General features: G+C 38.4%; 1 protein-coding gene across 2 annotated transcripts; it reads right to left on the minus strand.

The window, feature by feature from the left end:
• Positions 1–564: 564 nt before the first annotated feature.
• On the minus strand, positions 565–17,221 carry LOC121380458 (glyoxal reductase-like). 2 transcript variants are annotated; one of them, XM_041509278.1, is made up of 8 exons: positions 17,055–17,189; positions 11,460–11,624; positions 6,981–7,061; positions 5,906–6,013; positions 4,534–4,722; positions 3,779–3,978; positions 1,861–1,954; positions 565–1,122 (listed from the first exon to the last, which is right to left on the minus strand). In XM_041509278.1, the coding sequence occupies exons 2-8, from the start codon at positions 11,461–11,463 to the stop codon at positions 977–979; spliced, it is 822 nt and encodes a 273-aa protein (XP_041365212.1). In that variant the 5' UTR covers positions 11,464–11,624; positions 17,055–17,189; the 3' UTR covers positions 565–976. The 2 variants fall into 2 exon arrangements, with proteins under 2 accessions (XP_041365212.1, XP_041365211.1); XM_041509277.1 differs by lacking the exon at positions 11,460–11,624 and having other exon boundaries at positions 17,055–17,221.
• Between the last annotated feature and the right edge of the window lie 8,515 nt (positions 17,222–25,736).

Consider the following 25,736-nt stretch of genomic DNA (forward strand, 5'->3'; position numbering starts at 1 on the left):
AGTCGTCACTCAACAGTTGTGGAGTCACGCTGTCAACTCAGCATGTCAAAAAAATATTAAATATTATGAATGCCGGTTTTGTGCAAAGTATTGCTTGCACAGAAATGTGATTTTGTGAATAACCCTCAAAGCTTGGTTGTTGAAAATAATAAAATATTACAAAGAGCATTGTGGTTTGGGTTTTTTGTTGCACTCATTTTAAAATTTATTTTAGCAGTCATGTTTACATGTACAGGTATTGTTATCAGTAGATCTACATTTGAATTATCAGCAGATTGAAAATAAATCTTCAAACGTTCGTTTGTGCATGTGTTTACTTCTGAATGGTAGGGTAAAATGGAAGTACATGTATCACATGAGCTTGTTTTACTGCATAAATGAACACCCATCATTTGAAAATGAAAACAAATGTGGTTACAGTTTCCCCCAGCATGTCTGTATTGTGCAATGAGAGAAAAAACAAATGAATGACCGTTTAATGACACCCCAACACAAACAAAATATCAACTTTTGGGTGTTGAACATTTAGATAAATAGTATGACAAAAAAAATGCATGACCAACATCAGTATAAATATTTAATAGCAAAAATAAAACTGCAAAGAGCTTGAAACCGAAAATAATGTTTCTTCTATCTGTTCTGTCAGATTAGTGGCAAATGATGGGCATCAATAGTCATCTTTGATCCGAGCTTTAAAGACCTCTGTTGAATACATTGTTCAGGTATCACACAACCTCTTTCAAAGACATGAAATATTTGGGTTTTTAAATATTGCTGAGCAACTACGATCTGAGAATGGTGTAGCTATCTCTGAAAGTTTGAAACTTGCATAGCAAATCGCAAAGTGATACCGAACGAACGGTTCCCTGCTTTGTCAATCTTGTCAAAATGCTGCCCAAAAACCTTTGTATCACAACTTCTGAGCAAACGTAAATGTCATATATCATTAAGAACAAAAACTGGTTGTAATTTTATGTCAGACTATGTTCACTGGATTCCATGCATAATGATGTTCACTGTTCAGTTTGTTTAAAGTATCCATGTCCTTTTCACTCAGTTCAAAGTCAAAGATGTCAATATTTTCCTTGATCCGAGCAGGATGAATTGACTTTGGCAAAACACCTAAATTGTGAAGAAAAAATGTATACTGATTAACATTTTATGAATGAGTAGTGCAAACTTTATCACAGTTCTGTCTATGATAAATTCTTAGATATAAAAAAATATAGGTTAAAGAAATAATTCTCTTTATTAGAATAGTAGTAAATATTATCTTCTTTTTTTAATTACTTTTTATTAAATATACACATAATATACCATATTGTTTAAGTTGTATTTTACTCATATTATTTATTAAAGGCATACATTACAAATATTTCTACCACTCAAAATGTGCTAATGTTCGCCTATTTATTCCAGAAGCATATCAAAACACATACCGGTATCTGCAAAACAATTTGGCTATCATGTCATTTTCTCCTATTTTGTGACAAATACCTTGAAATTAAATTTGACTTAATCTATACCAAATAAAGAGTTTTTAAATTGAAAAACGTCAAATTTAATGTATAATTATGTGTCCATTATAGAAATTAGTAAGTTTCAATTGCAATTTTGTATTGGAATTTTCCCGGCATTTTGAAGATGGAAATCATGCACCCAGTTTATTGTTATTGTAACGAGATGCAAAGTGACATCACTGTAATACTGATGTCATTCAAATTCAACAAGCTACCGGAGTATTGTCTCATATATGCGCGGCAGTTGTGTGCGTAAACAATACCCGAATATGCCTTTAAAACAACCTTTTTTTAACTAAAAAATGCTAATTGCTAATAACATTGAATGTACATGACCAACCATAGCCTTGTTGAATGGCCCATCTCAGTAAAACTTGAGCTGTAGATTTCTTGTACGATTCAGCAATACTCTGTATGACAGGCAGATCTATTAACTGAAAAATAAAATAAGAAAATGTGCAACATTCCCATGCTTCAGCTAAATATTTCTTCTGTTTTTTATTATCAAAGATAACAATTCAAAATATTGTGTTTATTACCACCCGAAAATAGAGCATTTGGGCAACCCAAATATAAATAAATGGATCCAAATAGATAAATTGAGCAACAGTGTACACTGGAACCAGATATACACGTCGAAAATATGCACATAAATCATCAATGAAAATATAGCAAAATCCAATTCAAATAAAATCCAAATAAATAAATAAATAAATAAACGGTACTGTTGTTGAGCGAGAAACTGACGGTTTGTTATATAGTAAATATGATTAAACAGTCTCATCCTCTTAATATAAAACAACACTCCAAAATGCCTTGTAGGCTGACCAAGAAACAACATGGAACTGGCTTCTTTTTTTCTTCTTTTTGTGTGTTTCATTTGTTTGTAAATACTAGGACCACACTTGAAATGTTTTACGTTTAAACTTTAAATAACTAACGTAAGTCATACCTCAATATGACGTCACTTATAACAATTGACAGCACACAAACCCAAATAATTTGTTATTTCCAGCCTCTGAATATGCATCTATTACAATAACTAAGTCAATAAAACAATTTAATTGGCAAATAATTATGTTGTTACTTTGATAACTTCATTTAATAGAAAGATTAAATGTTATTATTTTAGTTTTAAGCTTTAAATTTTGAGAAAAGGCAAGCACAAAAAGTCTGAAACTATATAGTGAAGCATTAATTTTTAACTTTGATAAAGTTTTAACAATACTTGGATGACAATAACACTTGAAAAGAAGCAGCATTGAATCAAACAGGAGTTGCAGAGGATGGTATTGTTCAAAGATAGGGGTGGTAAAGACCTAGCTTGATGCATGGTCGGTTTGGGATCGATCCCCAGCTGTGGGCTCATTGGGCTAAATCTCGTTCCAGCCAGGCTACCACGACTGGTATATCAAATGATGTGGTATGTGCTATCTTGTTTGTGGTATGGTACATATAAAAGATCCTTGCTACTTATGAAAAAATGTAGTGGGTTTCCTCTCTAATTCTATATGTCAAAATTACCAAATGTTTGACATCCAATAGCCAATGATTAATAAATCAATGCTCTAGTGGTGTCGTTAAACAAAACAAACTTTGAACTTTTGTTCAAAGCCACTTCTGGCTTCAGGGTATAGTCAGCTAATGAAAAGAACAACACACTAAGCTGACAAAACATTTTGCTCGTCTTATATGCAGTTTTCATAGGATAGAACATGCTAAGACATTTGGTGTACCAGCCATCTGGCCCTGGTTGGGACAGTCCTTCAAGGGCAATCAGTCCTAGCATGGATCACAACTCAGGCGAATGCTCTACTATTAGCTTTAGAAAAGGTAATGAAGAAACATGATGCTGCATCTACAAACGAAAGAAGGAAGACCTGTTTTATTTTACGACACATGTAACACATTTGGTTTTATGGCATTGGAAACACTGTCAATGATAACAAACATGATGATAGAAAACTCCACTGCTGCCACACCATGGGCTACTTTTTTTTGGGGGGGGGGGGGTATTGGCAGCAAGGGATCTTTATATATGCACCATCTCACAGACAGGATAATACATACCATGGCCTTTGTTACACCAGTAGTGGAGCACCAGCTGCAACAACAAAGAGCTCAATGAACCCACTGATGGCGATCAATCCTAGACTAACTGCGCATCAAACAAGTGCTTTACCACAGGGCTATATTCCTCCTCCACATAACAGTACCACACTTTATTGAATACCAATCACACATTTTATTGCACCAACCATGTTGTCTAGACCTCCTCCCAGTGATGAATAGGCCTGGAAGTGGATTCCGTGCGACTTGCACAATGCTGCGAGCTGTGCCTGGTTTGTGTGTGGGTGACACTCAATCTGCAAGGCGGCTGGTTTCACAGCAGCGTACCCCAGCAGCTCTCGTATGTGGTGCTCCACATAGTTTGAGATTCCAATGGAATGAAGTTTGCCTACAATTATTTAAAAAATATGCTTATATTTTAATAGAATTCATCAAAACATAAAGTTGCCGAGGCAATTTCATTCAAAAGTTTATCTGGGCCCGTGCTTATAAAACTTAAAGTCTAGACTTTAACGTAATGCTATTTGAATGGCGTTGCCATGACATTAGAGTCTGGACTTTATTAAAGTCTAGACTTTAAGGTTTATAAGCACGGGGCCTGGTCTTGTTGCCAAAATCTGAATCTGTTTATAAAAATGAATACATCTGAGATTTTCATTTTGAAAACACACAGATATGACTCATTTCTAAGTTTGCCACTAGTTATGGTTGAGGACACTCTTGAATTTACATCCAACTTTAGATGGAAGTTCGATTTACATTTCTGTAAGAATACCTCTTCTCAGTTGTAGATTTCTGTTTACATGCAACCCTAAACTTACACCTTTTCAAGAATATGGGCCAAGAATATGAAATTAAGGTTTTCTTGTATGTTCTTTATCAGCACCCTTTCCTCCCCCAATATTTCAATAAAATAACTTGTCTACTAATGTGTATTACCAACCTTCGTTGTACAGCTTCTCCATGTCATGCCAGCTCTGTTTGCGGAGATCGCGCTGCCTGACATCATCTGGCTTCATACTCTGGACACCCGGCCAGTGGATGAGGTAGAGATCCAGGTAATCCATCTGTAGTCTCCTCAGAGAATCCAGACACGCTTCATAGCAGGTCCCAGTCCCATGGTGACGAGGAGCTGGTAGCAAAAGTTAATCATGTCAGGACATATTTCTAAAATTAAGTAAAGTAATAAAGAAAAGGAAAGGATTTTTATTTAATGACACCTCAGCACATTTTATACTATGGTTATTTCGGTGGAAGAAAAAGAGAGAGAGACACACACAGCAGAGAGAGAGAGAGAGAGAGAGATACAGAGAGATACAGAGAGATATACAGAGAGAGAGATATACAGAGAGAGAGATATACAGAGAGACAGAGAGAGAGACAAAGAGAGAGACAGACAGACAGATAGAGATAGAGAGAGACAGAGGGAGAGTATACAAATTCTAAAAATATTGGGCGACATTATTTATGCAATAGGCGAACTTGTTGGTCTATTTCAACATTAAAAAAGCCGGGGGGAAAGTGCAGTAATAAACTCTGGATTGTATTCTAGTATAAAGAGATTTTATGGCTATGCCATCACAGGGTTTTTTTCCGTCTTGAAACAAATTTTATATAAAATTTTATATTGAAATTAGTTTCCGACATACTTCGTAATTCACCCGAATCATTTCGTATACCCTCGGCATAATTCTGAATGCAAGTAAGGTTTTGATTGGTCGAATGAAAGGTCAACTGGACATGAGCTCCAACTGGGTGCTGTTAGATCCACAGGTAATAGTAATTAACCGGTGGAGCTAATTTTAATTAGATTGCGTTCTTACAGGCCTGTAGATCAGGTTTTATTTTTAAATGGGTATCTCAATACAATTACATTTCTATTAATATTAATGATCTTTTTGCTTGAGGACACAAAAAATTACTGCCCTTCTATGGTCCTTCCCAGCAATGAACAACATTTTCTTACAATGGTATCTACTATAATTTTATGTATTTTCTCAACCGATTGTTTTTTAAATTGCACACAAAAATAATGTTTTTTTTGTTATTTCCAATACACTTTTACTTTTTTCTTACCATATACGTCAAAAATAAACTGAAATTATTTACAAATTTACAATGTCCATTTAGCTGGGAAGGACTATAGTTTAAATATGCTATTCTGGTTTAGCAAGAGAAAACTATATTACTGTAACCTAATAGTATTCTTTCTTTTTTTACTGCAATTTAATTCAGGCTAGCTATGTTCCTGATTAGGAAAAGATATCATACAGGGTAAGGCAGGTAAGATTTAGTTATCTAGCTAAACAACATACACAGTTTGGAGGTGACAAAGATATCTTCTCGCTTGAGTCCATGTTTAGGAAGCAGGTGTTTCAAGGACGCACCAATATCCTCTTCGTTCTTGTACACTGAAGCTGTATCTGTATTAAGAAAAACAAAACAATGTCAAAACTAAATTAATTAATTAATCACTTACACTGATGCCTTTTTGTATATAGGTATGTGTATGTATGTGTGAATCTATGTATGTACATCCCTGACACTGCTATGTTTGTGATCTGGGACAATTTAAAAAAAAATTAATTACCGATTAGTCCAACACATGCAACGCAGTTAAAGCCTATTACATCCTATTGATGGTTGAATAATAAACATTACAAAGCCTTCAAATGGAGTGTTCTTGACTGGGATTAAGAGGTCATTTACTGTTGTAAATGTCCAGGATGATGATGATGATGTAAATGTCCAGGAAGACGATGTTGTAAATGTCCAGGAAGATGATGACGTAAATGTCCAGGAAGATGATGATGTAAATGTCCAGGAAGATGATGACGTAAATGTCCAGGAAGATGATGATGTAAATGTCCAGGATGATGATGACGTAAATGTCCAGGAAGATGATGACGTAAATGTCCAGGAAGATGATGATGTAAATGTCCAGGAAGATGATGTGGTAAATGTCCAGGATGATGATGACGTAAATGTCTAGGATGATTATGTTGTAAATGTCCAGGATGATGATGTAAATGTCCAGGATGATGATGTTGTAAATGTCCAGGATGATGATGTTGTAAATGTCATGTGAACTGGTGCATTATAGGATCGAGTCCCGGCATCAGGATACATTTTATGTTTTTATTTTTATTTTTAGCATTTTCATTATAAATTTTGTGATGGAAAGATTTGTTTTTTTAATTAATGATTGTCCAAAGGGCTATCTTTGTAAAATCACATCTGCCCTTTACAAATACTAATTTTCAACCTGGTATTAAAATAATAAAATACAGTAACAGCCAAACACAAGAACAGAAATAAGAATTAGAATTCATGAAAATATTCTTATCAGTAACCAGCACAGCGAAAATATTTGTAGAAGAATAATCAAACCTATTGATCTGTAACCGGCAGACAGAGCTGTATCCAAACATTCTTGAACAGTGTTCGCTCCCTGTATCTTGTATGTTCCCACTGGGAAAAGAACACAAAAACATTCAGTAAATATTTAAGGCATATATAAAGTTTGATGGATTACGTTTATTTTTGTCCAATTATAGATTATATATTACATTGTTATGGCACACCCTGCATATTTTCATGTACAGCAGAGACAACTTTCTCAGCACATTTTAAAAGATTTTGAATATGTTATGTTCATGTCTTGAAATATATGTATAGAAATGCTAACACAAGTTATTGATTTGTTGTTGATACATTACTGGATCTTCCATTACATTGTCACATCAGTGCTCAAACTACCCATTATTATATTCTGATTAATGGTCATATAGCCAGTATGATCATATAGCCATAATTCCATTATTAATATTACATAGACTGAATACTGACAACGGTGGAATATGAATCCATATATTACAAGTGATTTTCTTGACAAATCAGTTATATGTGTTCAGTTAATACCTTGTTGATCCATTTGGTACCATAGGTTCAGTTGTCCATTATGGTACCATGCCTTTATGTCAATGTATTTGAGGTTGTTAGGGAAATGATTCTTAAAATTAAATGATGCACAAACAAAACTTACATTCTTTATTTATAACATGTCACTGCAATGTAGATAAATAAATTAAACATTCAATGTTAAATGTTAAATTAATAATCTCCCTGTGGAGTCTGTGATAAAGTTTATTAAATTCTAGTAGTACATGTATATATTATGGGAGATCTTGACCAACGGCCCTGGTACTAATGTACCAAGCCTGAATTTGTCATTTCATTTCAACTTATTTTCGTGCTTATATCCAATTAAAGTTCAAGCACGTTATCCTAGGCACACACCTCAGGTATCTGGGCTGTCTGTCCAGGACAGTGGGTTAGTGGTTGATTGGTAGTGGTTAGTGAGACAGAAGAAGGTGTAGTGGTCTTACACCTACCCATTAACTAATTAAAACTCACTCTGGGTGGGAGCGATACCGGGCTGCGAACTTTGTATGGTAACTACCAGCCGTATGTCCAATGGCTTAACCACGACACCACCGAGGCCAATTCAAGCCTGCAGATACTAATGTACCAGGCCTACAGATACTAATGTACCAGGCCTGCAGATACTAATGTACCAGGCCTGCAGATACTAATGTACCAGGCCTGCAGATACTAATGTACCAGGCCTGCAGATACTAATGTACCAGGCCTGCAGATACTAATGTACCAGGCCTGCAGATACTAATGTACCAGGCCTGCAGATACTAATGTACCAGGCCTGCAGATACTAATGTACCAGGCCTGCAGATACTAATGTACCAGGCCTGCAGATACTAATGTACCAGGCCTGCAGATACTAATGTACCAGGCCTGCAGATACTAATGTACCAGGCCTGCAGATACTAATGTACCAGGCCTGCAGATACTAATGTACCAGGCCTACAGATACAGATAATTTGTTATTAAAAGTAACAACAAATAATGTATATGATGACATGAAAAAAGATTCAAGTTTATATGGTTTTAAGTAATTTTGGAGATAAAACAAATAAACAAGAGTACCGGTGAGGTACATGATAAGCCCATTATTTGTATCACAGTAACTTAGTTATTGTATGTGACACACCACTATCCCAAGTTGTTCCTAATTGTGAGGTTTGATGGTCCTGTATGCATCTGTATGCAAGATATGATCCGGACAAGGAATGACTGTTATGTGCAGTAGACCATTAAATGTAGATCACAGTGACCTAGTAATAGTATGCGACATACCACCATCCCAAGTTGTTCCTAATTGTGAGGTTTGATGGTCCTGTATGCAAGATATGGTCTGGACAAGGATGGACTATTATGTGCAGTAGACCGTGAAATGTAGGTCACAGTGACCTAGTAATCGTACACGACACACCACCATCCCAAGTTGTTCCTACATGTGAGTTTTGACGGTCCTGTATGCATCTTATGCAAGATATGGTCTGGACAGGAAAACGTTAACAGATGCCATACCATAATACGACCCATCATAGTTGGGCGTATAAAAAGATTATGGGGTATTATGGATCGGCGGGCCTAGTTCAGAATCCCCATAATATATACTATTATTTCATTCATTCATTCATTTCAACTTATTTTTGTGCTTATATCCAATTAAGGTTCAAGCACACTGTCCTGGGCACATATCTCAGCCATCTCAGACAGTGGTTAGTTGTTAGTGAGAGAGAAGAGGGTCTTACAGCTACCTATTGAGTCATTAAAACTTGCTCTGGGTGGGAGCCGGACCCAGGTTGCAAACCCAGTATCTACCAGACTTAAGTGTGATGGCTTAATCATGACATCACGGAGGCCAGCTGCTATTTATTTAACTTTTTTCTGTTTTTATTCATCCTGCAGGTTTTCCTTTGAAAGGTGCATAGGGGTGATGTTGCGGTTGGGTTTGTGCAGAATATGATATGTGTTGCCCCTCCCAGTTGTTGAAAGGTGAAGAAAATAAGGATTTTACATGTTCATATACCACAAAGGTTTTGAACACGCCTGTCTTGGGCTTAACCTCTCACTTTGCCAGTGACCAAGTCCGAGACAGGAGGGGGGTAAGTATGAGGTGGGCGGAATTTGGAATAGAAATTTTGAAGTTAGGTCAGATACCTAAGACCAAATTTGACCTGATTCACTCTACTCATGTTTGGACACAAAAAACTTAAGTCAAAAAGTTAAAATTTAAAAAGTTTGGCCGAAAAGTTATTATGGTAATTTGAGCAATTTTGACAGGCTGTCAAAATAAAGTGTGTCGGACTATTTAAAAAAAAATAATCATAAAATTTTGAACTTCAGCCAAAACATTTAAAGTCCAACTAAGCCATTACCTGGAGGTGAAAGTTCGTCGAATGGTTGGTGCCTAAGATAACATAATGAACTGTCTGCCGCGCAACTGGGGTACAAGCTTCCTGTACCTGTGACGTAGCGGTTTTTTTAGCTAATTCGACGTACTGGGCACCACCGATGATCTTTAACACTCTGTGGATGGTGTTGCTATCCATGTCTCAAAAGAGCAACCCTTGTTTTTAGAGACCATCGTGACACAGCATCACCACGAGCAACCCTTGTCTTTAGAGACCATCGTGACACAGCATCACCACGAGCAACCCTTGTCTTTAGAGACCATCGTGACAGGACGTCACCACAAGACAGACAGTTCCATCACTTAGGTCCGTGCTGTGGATTGACAGCTCGCTACAGTCGGGGAAGCGTTTGAAATATCCCTCTTGAATACCGTCCGGCAATGAGTTCAAGTTGGTGATGTCCCCGACCAAGTACTTAAGAGTACTGGTGTTTGTTCTTGCTGGCCTGCAAGCTACAAGCGGCAAAGTCCCTGCCGTGGCCAGACGTAGAAGGCCTTGCCTTGGCTGGCTGATCACTCTGGGGAGTGACGACCTTCCTCTTTGCAATGCATCCAGTCCCAGACTCGACAGGTGTCAGTTGGGTCGAAGCTGGAGTGGGAGTAGCAGTCGGTTCCAACATCGCAGTGTTGAGATCCACTGCTGGTGACTTGGTCCTGGCAGGCTTGGCTGACTCGGTCCTCTTCACCTTAGGTCGGGCAGGGGGCAGCAATGCAGAAGGAGCCACCACTGGCAGTTTTGGCCCCCCTGTGCCACCCATGGCACATATTTCCTCTTCCTTTTCTTCCTTTTCACTGCGTCGCCATGCACCAAAGTCACGGAAACCCATGACTCAGTGTACACGACATGGAAATGTATTGATGAGTACCCCCAGTTGGGGGGGGGGGGGGGGCGGGCAACTCAAGTGCGCAGGACGATGTATCTAGTCTCATTGCGATACAACTTGGGAGTGACAATGTATTGAATAAATTTGAATGTTTTTGGCACCTTCTAACGTACCAGATTGCATTTCCATAGTTATCTTCTCTCAGTTTGACTTTGAATATATATAATAATATATATACATGAATTTTGTCAAAAACGTAACTCAACTCAGTCACTTTTGTTTTCCAGAAGACACACTGAATGTTTACATTGGACTGTAGCTTGGGCTTTCCTCTATACGTGTAATGAAGAATGTTATTACTAGTGCTGCAATGATAAACCGGTATACCGGTATACCACGATAATTGATCAGCTCGATACAAACCGCAGTACAGTTTTGCGTATTGAGATTTTTACATTCTATTTTTTCCTTGCATCTTATTTGACTTGAAATAGGCAAACAAACAAACAAACAAACAAAACCCCCATCATTTTATTAATTGGTGATAACAGGAAATGTAACAATCACATCAAGCGTAGTTGGCTTACATGTTGGCATACAAAGTGATAGGTCGGTTATACTTGGTTCTAACTTGTAAACAAAACGTGTTAAAAGTCCAATAAAAATAACCAGTTAACGATAATTACAAATAAATGTTTTGTTACTTACACATTATTATTCATTGTTCATTTACGTTGGAATACGGCTATGGCTACCATCTTCAAAGGAATAAACCAACAAGTGAGAATCAAACTTCGCTGTTTTTCCCTGAACTTGAAAAACTTCGATCGATCATTCAAAACACCTTGGCCAATAACCTCTGGTTCAGTCGAGCTGCCAAAATATTGCGACTCAATACATACATTTCCGTATCAAGCGAGCAGCAATTGTAAAGCCCAATAGTAAGGATTACTGAATGTGACAATTTATAAATAGTTTGACACCATCACACCGGTGTTCTAGTAGACTAGTATTGTGTTAAAAAATAAAAATGACCAAGAAGAACATTATGCTACTAATAAATGTTGTGGTTTATGTAATCATTTAGGTCTTGATGGAATCAATATTACATATATTTCGATTTATTTAGTTAGTATTATTTATTTAACTCAAACTAGCTATGTTAAGTTCTATGCACGAAAAACATGTGCAACAATTATTTAGCAACTGACCATCAAAGAAACAACGACGTGTTTGATGTTTATGATGATGCGTTTAGCCTGACAGCTGAAACTAATAAAGATCATTATAAAGTTTATGCCTTCTGCTTTCATTAAAACCCCCCATAAATATTAAATTTAAATAATGTGTAAAATGTATTATTACCCCACATCAATGATGGTGTGAAAATGTAAATACTGATGTATGTAAATATTGCATTTTGTCATAGGTGTATAAGTAAAACAGCTTAGTTCACACTAAAAATATATTGAGATTATGATCACATTTTGAGTGGATAAACACTCTTAATTTATTCATTTAGCTCTTAGAATTTGCATACAAAAAAAGATTTACAGTAAAATACTTTTTTTTCTCACAATTTAGTGTAAAACAAAACGGTACTATTGCCCAATTGAGATTTACTGTAAATTCCATTATGTGTTGTGCATGTCAGCTGGTGGTCAGCTATTATTTTTACCCTTTATGTTCTTTCGAAAAATGATTTTAAAGTGGAACTAATAATTAGGCCTATGCTCCTGTCTGTCTGTGTATCTGTCTGTCTGTCGGACTATTTTTCTTCTTTTTTTAAATTACTATTATTATCATTTCGCAAGTGTTTGTTTATGTACTATGTACGGTACTATTATGGTCTACTACATAACCCCCCAAAATATAATTAAAATATAATTTCAGGTCACATTTTTCAATGCCTTGGAAATGCCAATGGACTCATGAGGTTGCAATGTACCAAAGAAAGTTCTGTGTTAAAGTTGGAGGTGCACCGTCAAATATTTCAATGGCAAATGACATCTGTGTAGTGAAACCACCAGCAGGGAACATTTTTTTTTTTAAATATTTTATTAGCGATATTTCTAGTCCATTGAAAATTAATTAGCAACTACTATTTAATGTTTTCAAATTGTAGCGATCTCTAAAACTTGTGTAGCAAATGATGTTCCCTGACCAGTAAGTGTACCCCCAAACATACAAATGTAGAAAGTTCTGCAATTTTCAATAACAATTAGGGTTGCTAATAAAAACAACATTAATCAAATCTTGTAAATGGTACGTGACACCCTTTTTTCTTTCTGGCAGATTAAATATATTGGATTTATTGGTAAACGTTAACATTATGATTATTGACAATAGGAACTGATTGTGTATATTGGAAGATGACCAGTCATAACGTCCCCGTGTCAAATCGTCCCCGCATATGAAGGACCATAACATTTTAAATAAAGAAAGAAAGAAAGAAGTGTTTTATTTACGGTTATATGGCGTCATACATATGGTTAAGGACCACACATATTTTTTTAGAGGAAAACCGCTGTCGCCACATAGGCTACTCTTTTACGACAGGCAGCAAGGGATCTTTTATTTGCGCTTCCCACAGGCAGGACAGCACAAACCATGGCCTTTGTTGAACCAGTTATGGATCACTGGTCGGTGCAAGTGGTTTACACCTACCCATTGAGCCGTGCGGAGCACTCACTCAGGGTTTGGAGTTGGTATCTGGATTAAAAATTCCATGCCTCGACTGGGATCCGAACCCAGTACCTACCAGCCTGTAGACCGATGGCCTGCCACGACGCCACCGAGGCCGGTAGCATTTTAAATAATGCCCCGATGTGCTTTCTAGGATGTTAATTTGACTAAATTAAAGTTCAAATGTTACAGTACATTTCATCCCTGCATACAAAGGACCGACCATAACATCCCTGTGTGCTTTCTAAATGATTCTAGACGGTTAGTTTATTATGTTGTAAGGATATGCAGAATTATAGTTAAGTATACAGTATTAAAGCTGCATATGGTTCTTTGCATTTGGGAGGCTGTGCGTTAAATAAACAAGTGAACGGGGTAGGTGGAAACATCAAAGAATTAGCCTTATTGGGCATTAAATGTCTTGTCTCTGATGTTTGGTCCTCTACAAAGCAAGTTTAAAATTTACTCTTCCCTGGCCAGTAAAGTATAATATTTTAGTCGCCAGACACTTATATTTAGTAGCCAGTTAATATATACTTGTAATTAAATCGATTCATCTGCCATTTTACGGCACATTACTAATGCAATAATTGTTACTAGAACTGCATTCGAATGAACTCGTGAAGACGTGATTCCTAGTTGTTAAATAGCAATTACAAGTTACTGTTTGTGTCTGGTATCACTAAAACAGTGAACGACTATTAACTATTGTTATCAAATTCCATACCCAATAATTGTTTTAAACGAATTAAGTGAATTACTATTTTAATGGCACTGCTAAGATATGCATTTAAATTGCAGTACTCATTAAAAGTTAAATAAAACATTGTGATAATATCTACCAGGCTTCAATGTGTTACTAGTAGTTACCAATGAGCTACCTTACTTTTGGTTTAAATAATATTTATTTTCATCACATACTGCCTTGTAAATCCATAAATACTGTTTTGTAAATAGTTGTGTCTTTAAAGCCATCTAAAATCAGGGCTCACGCGACCAGGCGAAGTGAGCCCAAACTTCGCCTTGATCTCGCCAACTTCGCCCTGACCGTGTGTCTGGAGCGATATCGAAGTCGCCTTGTCAAAACAGAGGCCACATGCTTGGCAACATTCGTTCACGGGTGAATGAATGGAATGAATGTTTAACGACACCCCAGCACGAAAAATACCTTGGCTATTGGGTGTCAAACTATGGTAATGCAAACAAATAAGTCGTTCACGGGTGACTGACCAGGAATTTGGAGATGGTGACGTGCTTAATTAAGGATTAATTATCCCAGTCTTTGAAGATAATACAAAGGAAAATAAAAGAATGTACATGTCATCACATGAATCCGTAATTTGGTATTTAGGATCATATCGTCCATACAATTTGTTTCTTTGAAGTATAAACTAATAACTCGTAATCAGTGTCTGCAAAAAGGGGCTTCACGTGATTTAACATAAAAACGCAAGTAAATTACTAAAAATTCAAGTCTCCCTCTGGTTAAAAACTTCTCCCTCTCAAGGTCTGGAGAGAGAAGTCACTTTTCCCTAAAATTTAGACCTAGTTTGAGCCCTGTAAAATAGTCATGAAAATAGAAACATGTTTTCATCTTCCACTGGTGAACATGACTTCCGACATAATTAAAACGACATTCACGACTGGAGACGTCGTTATCGTGGAGGGAAGCATTATCACGATAAACACGAGATGATTGAAGCGCAGCATAACACATATACAAGTCGACATTTAAAATAATTAACGTCGGAGTTTTAAACAGACAAGTAAAGACATACAGTGGCTCAACAATCTCATTTTAATACATAAATAAAACCTGGCTCTAAATGGGATAGGACCGACTTGGTCCAAAACTGGACTGGGCTCAAATTATTTCCAAACGCTTGATATTCAAGTTAAGGGAGATAACATCATAACGAAGTATTACCTCCCCCTTAACGTCACCGTGTTTACTCTTGAATACTGGAAAATCTTTATTCATAGTCCGATTAACACGTTTCAAACTTTAATTTTTCAAACAAACTACTGATAGAAAATATGTTTTATGGAAGATAAATTGCTACTGGTCCACTGTGTTTTCCGATGTCCAGTTTTGTTTACAGATTAAAGTAAAATTATTGGACAATCGCCAACTGGAGAATGTGATTTTATTTTTTAGAAGCCAGGGAATGTTTTTAGTTGCCATGGCGAGTATTTTACTCGCTTTGTAGAGCACTGCATGGATATCTTTATTGGGCATTAAATCCTCAAAACAGACAACAATCAAATTCTAAATGTTTTGTCTCCGATGTTTGATGTTAATGAGTGGGATTATGAATTAGTTATTATAAGCAAGATTTAGTGGCCTCTTTGATTTAACATGGATAAATATAAACTATATAAACCCAGTGGGGATTCAAGAGAAAACACTAACAACTATGACTGATTTAAGACGAGACATCAGCATTTCCAGCCAGCGACCCGTGAGACTGAGACAAGAAGGTCTGAATTGTGATGGTTGCAGTCGTTGGCAACACTGCACATGCCAAATGGGCATTAGCCACGAAGAGTACAGAAGGGCTGTGGCAGAGGGGACTGACATCGAATGGTCATGCTTGACATGCCATCTTAACATCACCGGACCAGGGTCAACCCGTAGTTGAAAGTAGTCGCCTTTCAACAGAGGAGCTTGGAACAAAGAAATGTCAGTTGAAGATCATGATTACAGGGCAGACATCAAGATTGATCACGTTGATGAATCTGACGACGACCCCATCCTTGGAGATTTTGAAGTCCCACCTAATCTAGATGAATGGTCCATGGAAGACGACACCCCAATGGCACACAACCGCGAAGATGACAGACCCACCACTTACAAATAATCACAGATGGGTCGCAGAAAGGCAAAGAGAAGCTCGCTGATAGTAATGGGTACACGTATACCATGAAGACACGCCGGGCTAACAGGAACAAGACACGCAGTGTTCGAAATAAGAATGTATAAGACCCTGTATCCGACAACTCTCGATTTCGAAATAGACCCTATGTTTGTTCCAGACCAATTCCTCCGCGGTGACATCAAAGTCGACGATAAGCAACATCTGATTTTTGCTTCTGATAAGATGATAGTTGCTTTCGAATGCCAAAACGTGGTATATGGATGGAACATTCAAATTGGTCATGGAGCCATTCATGCAGTTAGTCACAATACATGGCTTTGTTCGCAGCAGTGATAATATAAAGCAAGTTCCACTAGATTTCGTCCTGATGTCGAGGAAAAGGAAACGAGATTACAAGAAAGTGTTGAAGGCCACACGTAGGATGTGTCCTGAAACAAAATTTGAAAAAATTGTCATAGACTTTAAAAGTTCGGTGTGGCATGCAATGATGCAATCCCTCTAGACTAGTGTTCGGAAACATTCATATCAACTATCAAAGGCTGTTCATTCCACTGGGCACAGTGTTTGTGGAGGAAAATTCATGAAATCGGTCTCAGGATATAAAAACTACGACAGCACTCATAGGTTTTTCAGGCAATTCTTGTCATTACATACAGATGACCACATAGTGACATACCTACAAATTGTCCAATTGAACAAGTTACAATGTTTGATTACCTCGCTCATCGATTTTACTTACATCCAATAATGGGCATTAGTTTTCCTGTGTTAAGACGTAGCAATCGTTCACAACCCATTATGAAGATATTTCACGACATAGATTATGTAAATAACTACTAACAAAAATACTAAAAGTCAATAGTTCGTTTTGCCAAATTTTGGCTTTCCGAATACTGTGTTCGGAAGAACAGAGTTATCTCCCTTAATTTAATTTCTACCCATTTTCGCTACACACGTTTACATACAATCTTTATTGCACCCTTTATGTTTTTATTTGTCACGGAGAAATTGTCTCATTAACAACAAACTATTATAATGATAGCAACAGATTTAATACACACACCTGTGTTCAAATGCCACATCATAATCTAGGCCCGCACACACACACATACACACACACAAGGAGAGTAAATTTTTTTAAGTACTGCAAAAGGATGAATTATAAATTTATCTTAAATCAGGCCCGTAAAAACAATATCTGCATGGAGTGGAGACCGTGGTGCACATACAATTGGAGGGGGGGGGGGGGCGGGAGAGGCACTGTCTATTTGAGAGGCACAAACCTGATATTTGTTTTTATTTAGAGTACGAAAAACAAAACGTACATTTTTGTCCGGGGGGGGGGGGGGCACATGATCCTCGCATCCACCCACCCCTCGGTTCCTACGGGTCTGTAAATATGGTAGGCCTAATATTTTAAATGGTTCCCCATAATATCTAAGTTAGATGCATAAACTGTACAGGGCCGTACCCTGATCAAAATTCTAGGGGAGGGCACTACTTTCTATAAACAAATGAAACACAGTACAAATTAAACCCTGAGATGTGCATGCTATTTTCTGGAGTAAAAAAAAAGGTGAGATTCTCAGGAGGGCAATTGCCCCCCCCCCAGGGTACGGCCCTGAAGTACGAGATAGGGAAAGAAGGGCAATAGCCCTCTCCCCGCCTCCACCCCCCCCCCCCCAGTGCTAGAGCAACTCCTGAAATTCGGGCAAAAACAACAGATTTGTATGGGGGCAAACTCAGCTGGCTTGAAACCTTTTCAACATGTATTTGCATCATTCTACCAACACTATTAATTAGTTGTAATACAAGTAAAAATGCGTACTGATTTGTTTGCAACTCTATATAGCTGTTTGGCTGTAATGCTTATGGGGGTAATTAATCACTCGACCCCCTCTATTTTTTTTTTTTTTTTTTTTTTTTTTACGAGGTGTTCAGACTGTAGACACAGATACCATTGTTGATGTATCGTGTACTCGAGGGCGTCTTCTGTTTATGATCATTTACATGACATTTACAGACAATGAACACGACAATACCAGAAAGGTTAATTGTGTTTGTGGGCAAATTATTATATTATATCAGCAAGAAGCGAAAAAAATATTGCCATCTAGGCCTACATGTACATTTAGATCAATCTAATAGTGACCATATATGTGTACAAGCGCGTATGCAAAGGGATGTCGAACCCCCATCCCACCTAGTCATGGCCGCCGGAACTGGGGTGGCAGGGGCGGCGGCCGCCGCTCAAATAATTTGATCAGTTGAGATCGCCGTCCAAAGAATTTTACCACTTTACAAAATTTTATTTGTATTACAAAACGGTCGGGGTCCGAATGAGTTTTGTCATTATTGAAAAACAACCAAAAAAAAGAAAGAAAAAAAAGGGTCATGGAAAGAGCGCCTATCAGTGGTGTGGCCTGAATGCATTTATAAACTTTCAAAAAAGTTTTTAAAATGTAACTAAACGCTCCTTAACGTTTTACTATATAATTTGCATTTCTTTTTATATAAAATAGCAATACATTTTATCACAATCAAATATTATTTATAATGTCCAGAGGCCATTAAAATCGTTTTTCCAGTATCTACATTTCAAAATTTTCCCGGGGAAACATGCTCCAGGACCCCCTAGCAAATTCGGTGCGCCACCCCAATGTCACAGTCGTTCCGGAGGCCCTGCAGGCTAGCTCAAAGCGGATGAGCATGTCTCGACTCCTCCCCCTGCATAATGTCCTGCACACGCGCAGAAGAAGAAAAAAAGGGGTTATTTTACGCACTTAAAACTAAGGATGATCACTTGCGAGGTCTTCGTTTTCAGAAAGACCATGTCACATAATTTCATAAATATTTCATTTAGCATGTGTACCGTACTACCGTGATGGAAAAAAAAAAATGCTTTAAATCTAATAACAGTGACCCACTCAAAACAATATACCCAGATAAAGAATTTTCAATAGGAAAACAATTTCTTTATGAAACATGTGGAAAATTAAAATATCAAAGCATGCATTTTCTCAATGTTCATTGAAAGGAACTGAGGACTACGGCATGTTAACTGTTTACGGTGTTCTATTCAAGCGTATTGAGACTGATAAATAACTATGGAACCAGGCGCGTGCGCGGGGGGTTGGGGTCGACTTCTTTGTTATTTGTTGGTTTTCTAAGCAGGTGCGTATGTAAAGGGTTTTTTGTTTGGTGCGAATCATTTTTTCTAGGGGAGCATGACCTGACACCCCCCACCCCCAAAAAACAAACTATATATAAAATAAAATAAAATAAACATAAAAATTAACTCGCCAGTCTAGACTCTCCTGCACAAATCTCTGCACATGCGCCTGCTAAAGGAAATGCAAGTATGAATGACAGAGAGCAACAACTGTTAATCAAAAAGACACTCTGATCCACAACAATCAGAAATAAATATTGCTGTACCATCAAGCAATACACTAGGAGCTGTTAACACTGATATTCAACAAGAATGTCAAGACCTGGTATAATCAAATCTTATCTTGTTATTATTGCAGAAAATAATTCCCAACGATATATACACTGTCTGTTGATCTACAGAAACTAAGCCCTGGTGAGTCAACTGTGATGTTGATATGTCGGGCTTTGAAAAAAAAAAAACAAGAAAGAAAATCCAGACACCAGTCTGAGTGTTCTGTGTCGAAAATGCTAAAACTGTTGTAAAGCATGCATCCGATATGAACATCACAGCTGTTAGAATGGATTCAAAGACATCATCACTTGCACGATTTTGGCATCAGCTTGACGTAAGATATTGAACGATATTTGAGAAATCGGAGTTAGACGACACACACTATATGTGTATATATATATATGTATCTGCATATATATCGTTATAAATTGATACAAAGGGAACATGGCACTCTTTCTCAATAGAATTCGGACATCTTTGCATCTGAAGCAAAGGTCTTGTATAAGAAATTGGCACAACTACTTTAATTGCATCGTAGTTGGTTTCAAAAGGTAAAATCAGACAATGCACTGAAAAGATTGTTGAACTTCAAACGCAAGACAACCTTTATTGGTTGGGCTGAACAGTAATATGGACAACGACCTCTGATTGATTACAACTTTACAAACAAAGGAGTTTACCATAGTTCAAACTCAGAGCTGAACAGCCATTAACAGACAGAACATCACAGGCCTACAAGGCATTTGGTCTGTAAAAACTGAAATCCCGAGTGAGCAGAATTATCTGATTCAACTAAAGCATTTATGCAGCATGGGGTATACAGTGATATTAACGCAGTGGCTACAAGCATGATGTCAAATGTGTTACCCATTTTCTACCCAGATCTCGTGTCCTTTGAAGAAGGCTGCTACTACACTCTTAGGGAAGCCGATATGTATATACTCTGTCAAAAAAAGAAACGCATAGGCGAAATATTCATGGAATTATCTCTTTAATACAAAATTATATAATTTCGTTATTTATGATCGCATCACAGTCAAATTTGACATGAGTATGTGACAATGTTCTTGCTATGGAATGACGGCAGTGGAGGCGTTTTCGTCACCAAACAGCGTCGCACGAGGGCGCTGAAATCAGTACCTTGTGTGGCCACCAGCAGCAGCAATCACTGCGCGACATCTCCTTGGCATAGACTGAATGAGTCATTGAATCAGGGCCCGTGGAATCCTAGCCCATTCTTCCTGCAGTGTATGTGACAGTTGCGGAAGCGTCTGAGGCTCCGGGTCACGCTGGCGTACACGTCTGTCCAGTTCGTCCCATAGATGTTCAGTGGGGTTGAGATCTTGTGATCCTGATGGCCATGGCAGCACATTAATGTTCTCATTCTGTAGGAAATCCATTGTTACACGTGCCGTATGCGGCCTGGCATTGTCCTGCTGAAAGAGTTCTTTCTGTCGATACAAAATGGGAAGCATGTGATGGCGAAGAATTTCATTCCGGTAGCGTACAGCTGTCAGGTTGCCTTGTACAAACACAAGTTCACTTCTGCCGGTGTATGAGATGGCTCCCCACATCATGACACTTCCTCCACCGAATCTGTCAACTTGGGCGACGCAGTTTTTGGCAAAACGTTCATTGCGGCGTCTGTAAACACGTTGTTGTCCATCATGTCGCTGTAGAAGGAAACGTGACTCGTCGCTGAACCATACTCGCCGCCAGTTTCCCAAGTTCTACTCCTGTACATTCGTGCACCAGCGAACACGTAAATCGATGTTGACGTCGCGGGACGGGGCCAACATACGGTCTCATAGCCCGTAAACCAGCTTCTCGAAGTCGGTTCCGAATGGTTTGTGCAGACACCCTTCTCAAACCAGGTATGCGTCCAGCAGTGTTCGTTGCTGTGGCAGTTCTGCTGTGTGCAGAACCCGGATGTAGCTATCTTGTGCTGCAGTTATTATGCGAGGTCTTCCACTTCTGGGACGGTCTTCAGCTGATTGAAACTGCTGGTACCTGTCCCAAAGATGTGAAATGGTGCTCTGATGGACGTTCATGTGGCGTGCGACTTCTGACTGCGATTCACCTAACTGGAGGCGGCCTATTGCCATGTTTCGATTTGGCAGGCATAGTCTTGGCATCTTGTAACTCGTCTACGTCGAAATGGAAATGAGGCATCATTGCGAGCATTGCAGCTTTAAATACCCATCACTACCCCAATCTTTTCCCCGAGTTTCGGGTGCATTCGCCAAAATCTTACCATTTCACGCCGATTTCCTGCAGTTGTTACACAACGTGCCACAACGTGCGTTAAATTTGTTTTAGGGTGCATTTGGGCATGCTGTCCAATTCCAGGAACATTAACAAACATGGTCATTCAACAACATTGTACAAACCCCCCAGATATTTTGTCAAATCAAACACTTTTCTTCTTTCCCTATCACCTATGCGTTTCTTTTTTGACAGAGTATATTTAAGTCCAGATTGCAGCTTGCGCAATGAAATAGGCCAAGTTGTCATGGGAATATAAATTTAATATCCTAATCCTCAAAACACGCCATGAGTCATGCATACTGTCCAGAGATATTACGTACCTCGGGTTCTGCTGGAAATGGAGGTTTTGAATGTTTCACCATGGTACTGTTATAGTCCCCCCCCCCCCCCCCCCCCCCCCGCCTCGTACGCTTATGAATACTAATCTGTTTGATGAAAACGCAATATTTGTATCCTGGGGCCTTAATCATAAAGCTCTCCTAGGCTCACTTAAACAACATCACATCGTATTTGCATGTCATTTTGTATTGCCCTGCGAGATCGCAAAGTTGCAAGGGTTTAGTGACTTAGGCCCCATTTCATTTTATTTCAACTTATTTTCGTGCTTATATCGAATTAAGGTCCAAGCACGCTGTCCTGGGCACATACCTCAGGTATCTGGGCTGTCTGTCCAGGACAGTGGGTTAGTTGTTATTTGGTTAGTGGTTAGTTGGTTAGTGGTTAGTGAGAGAGAAGATGGTGCAGTGGCCTTACACTTACCCACTGAGCCCTTAAGAACTCACTCTGGGTTGGAGCCGGTACCTGGCTGCTAACCATGTACCTACCAGCCTGTCTTAGGCCCCAGGGCCCCGTTCGACGAAGCAATCTTAGCGTATGCACTAATTGTGTTTGTGTGTGGAGGGGGAGGGCGGGGTGAACCCACACTATCTATCACTCGACAGGAGACAGGAAAATATAAAAGGTGGTGGGGGGAAAAGAGGCTTGATTGGGGTGGTTATGCACGGCCATAAAATGGATATCTAGTGGTCTAGAAATCAATTAAATAGATGAAACAAATCAATCAAAAACTAGGTCCATATTCTGGAGTGTTGTGTTCCATGTTTTGAAGAAGCTAAGAAGCCAGAGTCATTAAGAGCGTGTTACAATACAAATGTTACATTAGAAAACATTCATACCCTGTTCTCAACAACGGCTATATTAAACAGAAATACACTACTAAGACACATTTATTAACAAGCGCGGATCCAAGATTTTTCAATAGAGGGGGCCCAAAACCCGTTGTAGTTTTTTAAAATAGAATTTAAAGGTCCTTGACAAGTGGACGGGATAACTTTGCATTTTTGTGTATTATGTAATATATAATGTTTCAGCAAAAATAGAGGGGGGGGGGGCGGGCCCCTTGGGCCCCCGCCTGAATCCGCGCCTGATTAATTAATCATCGCCTATTGCCTATTGGGTATGAAACGGGGAACAACCTCAATGGGTTATCGAGGGGATTCTTCAACACAAACACCCCCAGACGAGCGTTCGATTCCCTGGGGATGCGGAACCGGGGTGGTGGATACAGCTCCCCACATTTTTCCCTGCTACTATGCCCAGAAGGCTGAAAATGCAGCATTTTTTAACGCTTGGAATTCAAAGTATGCCCTTGAACTCACTATAACAGGTTTGGGCCCTAAAATACACGTGTATTTTCATTCCCCAAATCATCCGTTTTCAAATAAACTCCGAAGGCCCTGATCCTGTTCCTGAATAAGAAGAGAAAGAAACCCAAAATTTGGCTACGGTAAAAGAACATTGTTGGCCAAATGATCCTCGGTTTTAGTATATGTACAGTAGCTGCGAAGTACTGTAGGTTCTCAATGACAGCATTTTGTGGCATACAATTTGTACCACGCGTCATTTTAAAGGTGAGGAGAATTTCACCACCAACCTTGTATATCACATAACAAGCTGGTTTTGAGCAACATTTCTGCATTGTATACTCTTTTCGCTATTCATCTTTGAGAAGTGGGACTCTTTTTTTTTAATCACCTTTTTATGTAATGATTCTGGAACAGGCCTCATTTAAGCTCTTTTCACCGCCGATCCCTAGTTCGATTACACTCGAACACAACCGTCGTGTTATTAAAGCGGGCATCTTTAAATAGTCGATGAGCTTACACCGCAAATACTCTACTACACAGACTTGTGTTCATTGATCAGAAAACACGTACGTCATTCTTATTACAGTGATCAATGGCAAACTGACAAATGATTGTCTGAATTACTACAGAGCTTGCACAATACGTGACGTCATCTGTCATTTAACATCGTAAAGGAGAAAATCCTACCCATTATGTACCATTTACACGCGCGTTGAACATGTTTTAGAATCCTAAGAAAGTTAAATTCCTGAGGGAGTATAATATATATGCATATATCTCAATCTTTTTTGCCCGAATTTGAAGATTTGCTCCAGCCCGGGGGGGGGGGGGGGGTGTGTGTGTGTTACCCCCTCCCATGCCTCCTGTCTCGTAAGCTTATGGGCTCGGGATGTATGTATGCATGTTTTGGTATGTATTTATTGATGTATGAATATTTATATATTGTATAGTCGGTGGTGACTATTGGACTCAACCACATGCATGGGGCCTACAATCTACGCGGTCGATCCCGCTTACGTGCATGAAACAGTGGGCAGACCTGGCACTGGCTAGTATGTTATGTGTCACGGGGATCCTATAATACCCGTAACTGAATGAAACACGATTATCAAAATATCTCTCCTAACTGTATATCTATTAGATCTCTCTGTAACGGGCGATTATACCCTAGTGTGGCTCGTCTAGGTATAATCAGAGATACGATCTTATATAAAGTATATGTAATATAGCACGTTTAGTTCACTAGAGAAAACAACAAAAACACAATACACTTTGGAATCTGTATTAACCTACGCTGACAAATGTACTGCCGCAGTAGTTAATTAGCAACAACAAATAATAACAACCCAGAACTGATCACTTAATTAGTTAATCTCTAGGTGTCTAGTTTACACAATATGCTAATCACTACACCGTGACACAACACCCACACGTGTGATAATTGAGAAACGCTTCCAGGGGAACTTAATTAATAAAGGAATTACAACTCTATTCCTAACTGGTTAATTTTTAATTAACCCTTACTACTCATTCAGTAACGTGTGATAATTGAGAAACGCTTCCAGGGGAACTTAATTAATAAAGGAATTACAACTCTATTCCTAACTGGTTAATTTTTAATTAACCCTTACTACTCATTCAGTAACGTGTGATAATTGAGAAACGCTTCCAGGGGAACTTAATTAATAAAGGAATTACAACTCTATTCCTAACTGGTTAATTTTTAATTAACCCTTAACTACTCATTCAGTAACCTTGTAACACAGAATTAATACTGGTACCTATCACAATAAAGACAATAACCTACAGTTTATCTAGGTCCTCTAGGATGACTGGTTAAGCTTTATATATATAGAACAGTGAGCCTACAGTTTACTGCGTCAGATGACCGGCAGCACCGTCTAAATAATATTGATATAATACAGTATAATTACCAAGTCCAAACGGACGCGATCCCTGGAAGCCTTCCAATATGTTTCTCCTCCGATATCTCTAAAACCCTAGCTATTTATTATAAAATCCCAGACTGGTCCGGAGACAGCACGCGGAACCGAATCTTATG

This window comes from Gigantopelta aegis, chromosome 9 (genome assembly GCF_016097555.1).
Source record: "Gigantopelta aegis isolate Gae_Host chromosome 9, Gae_host_genome, whole genome shotgun sequence".
Lineage (NCBI taxonomy): Eukaryota > Metazoa > Mollusca > Gastropoda > Neomphalida > Peltospiridae > Gigantopelta > Gigantopelta aegis.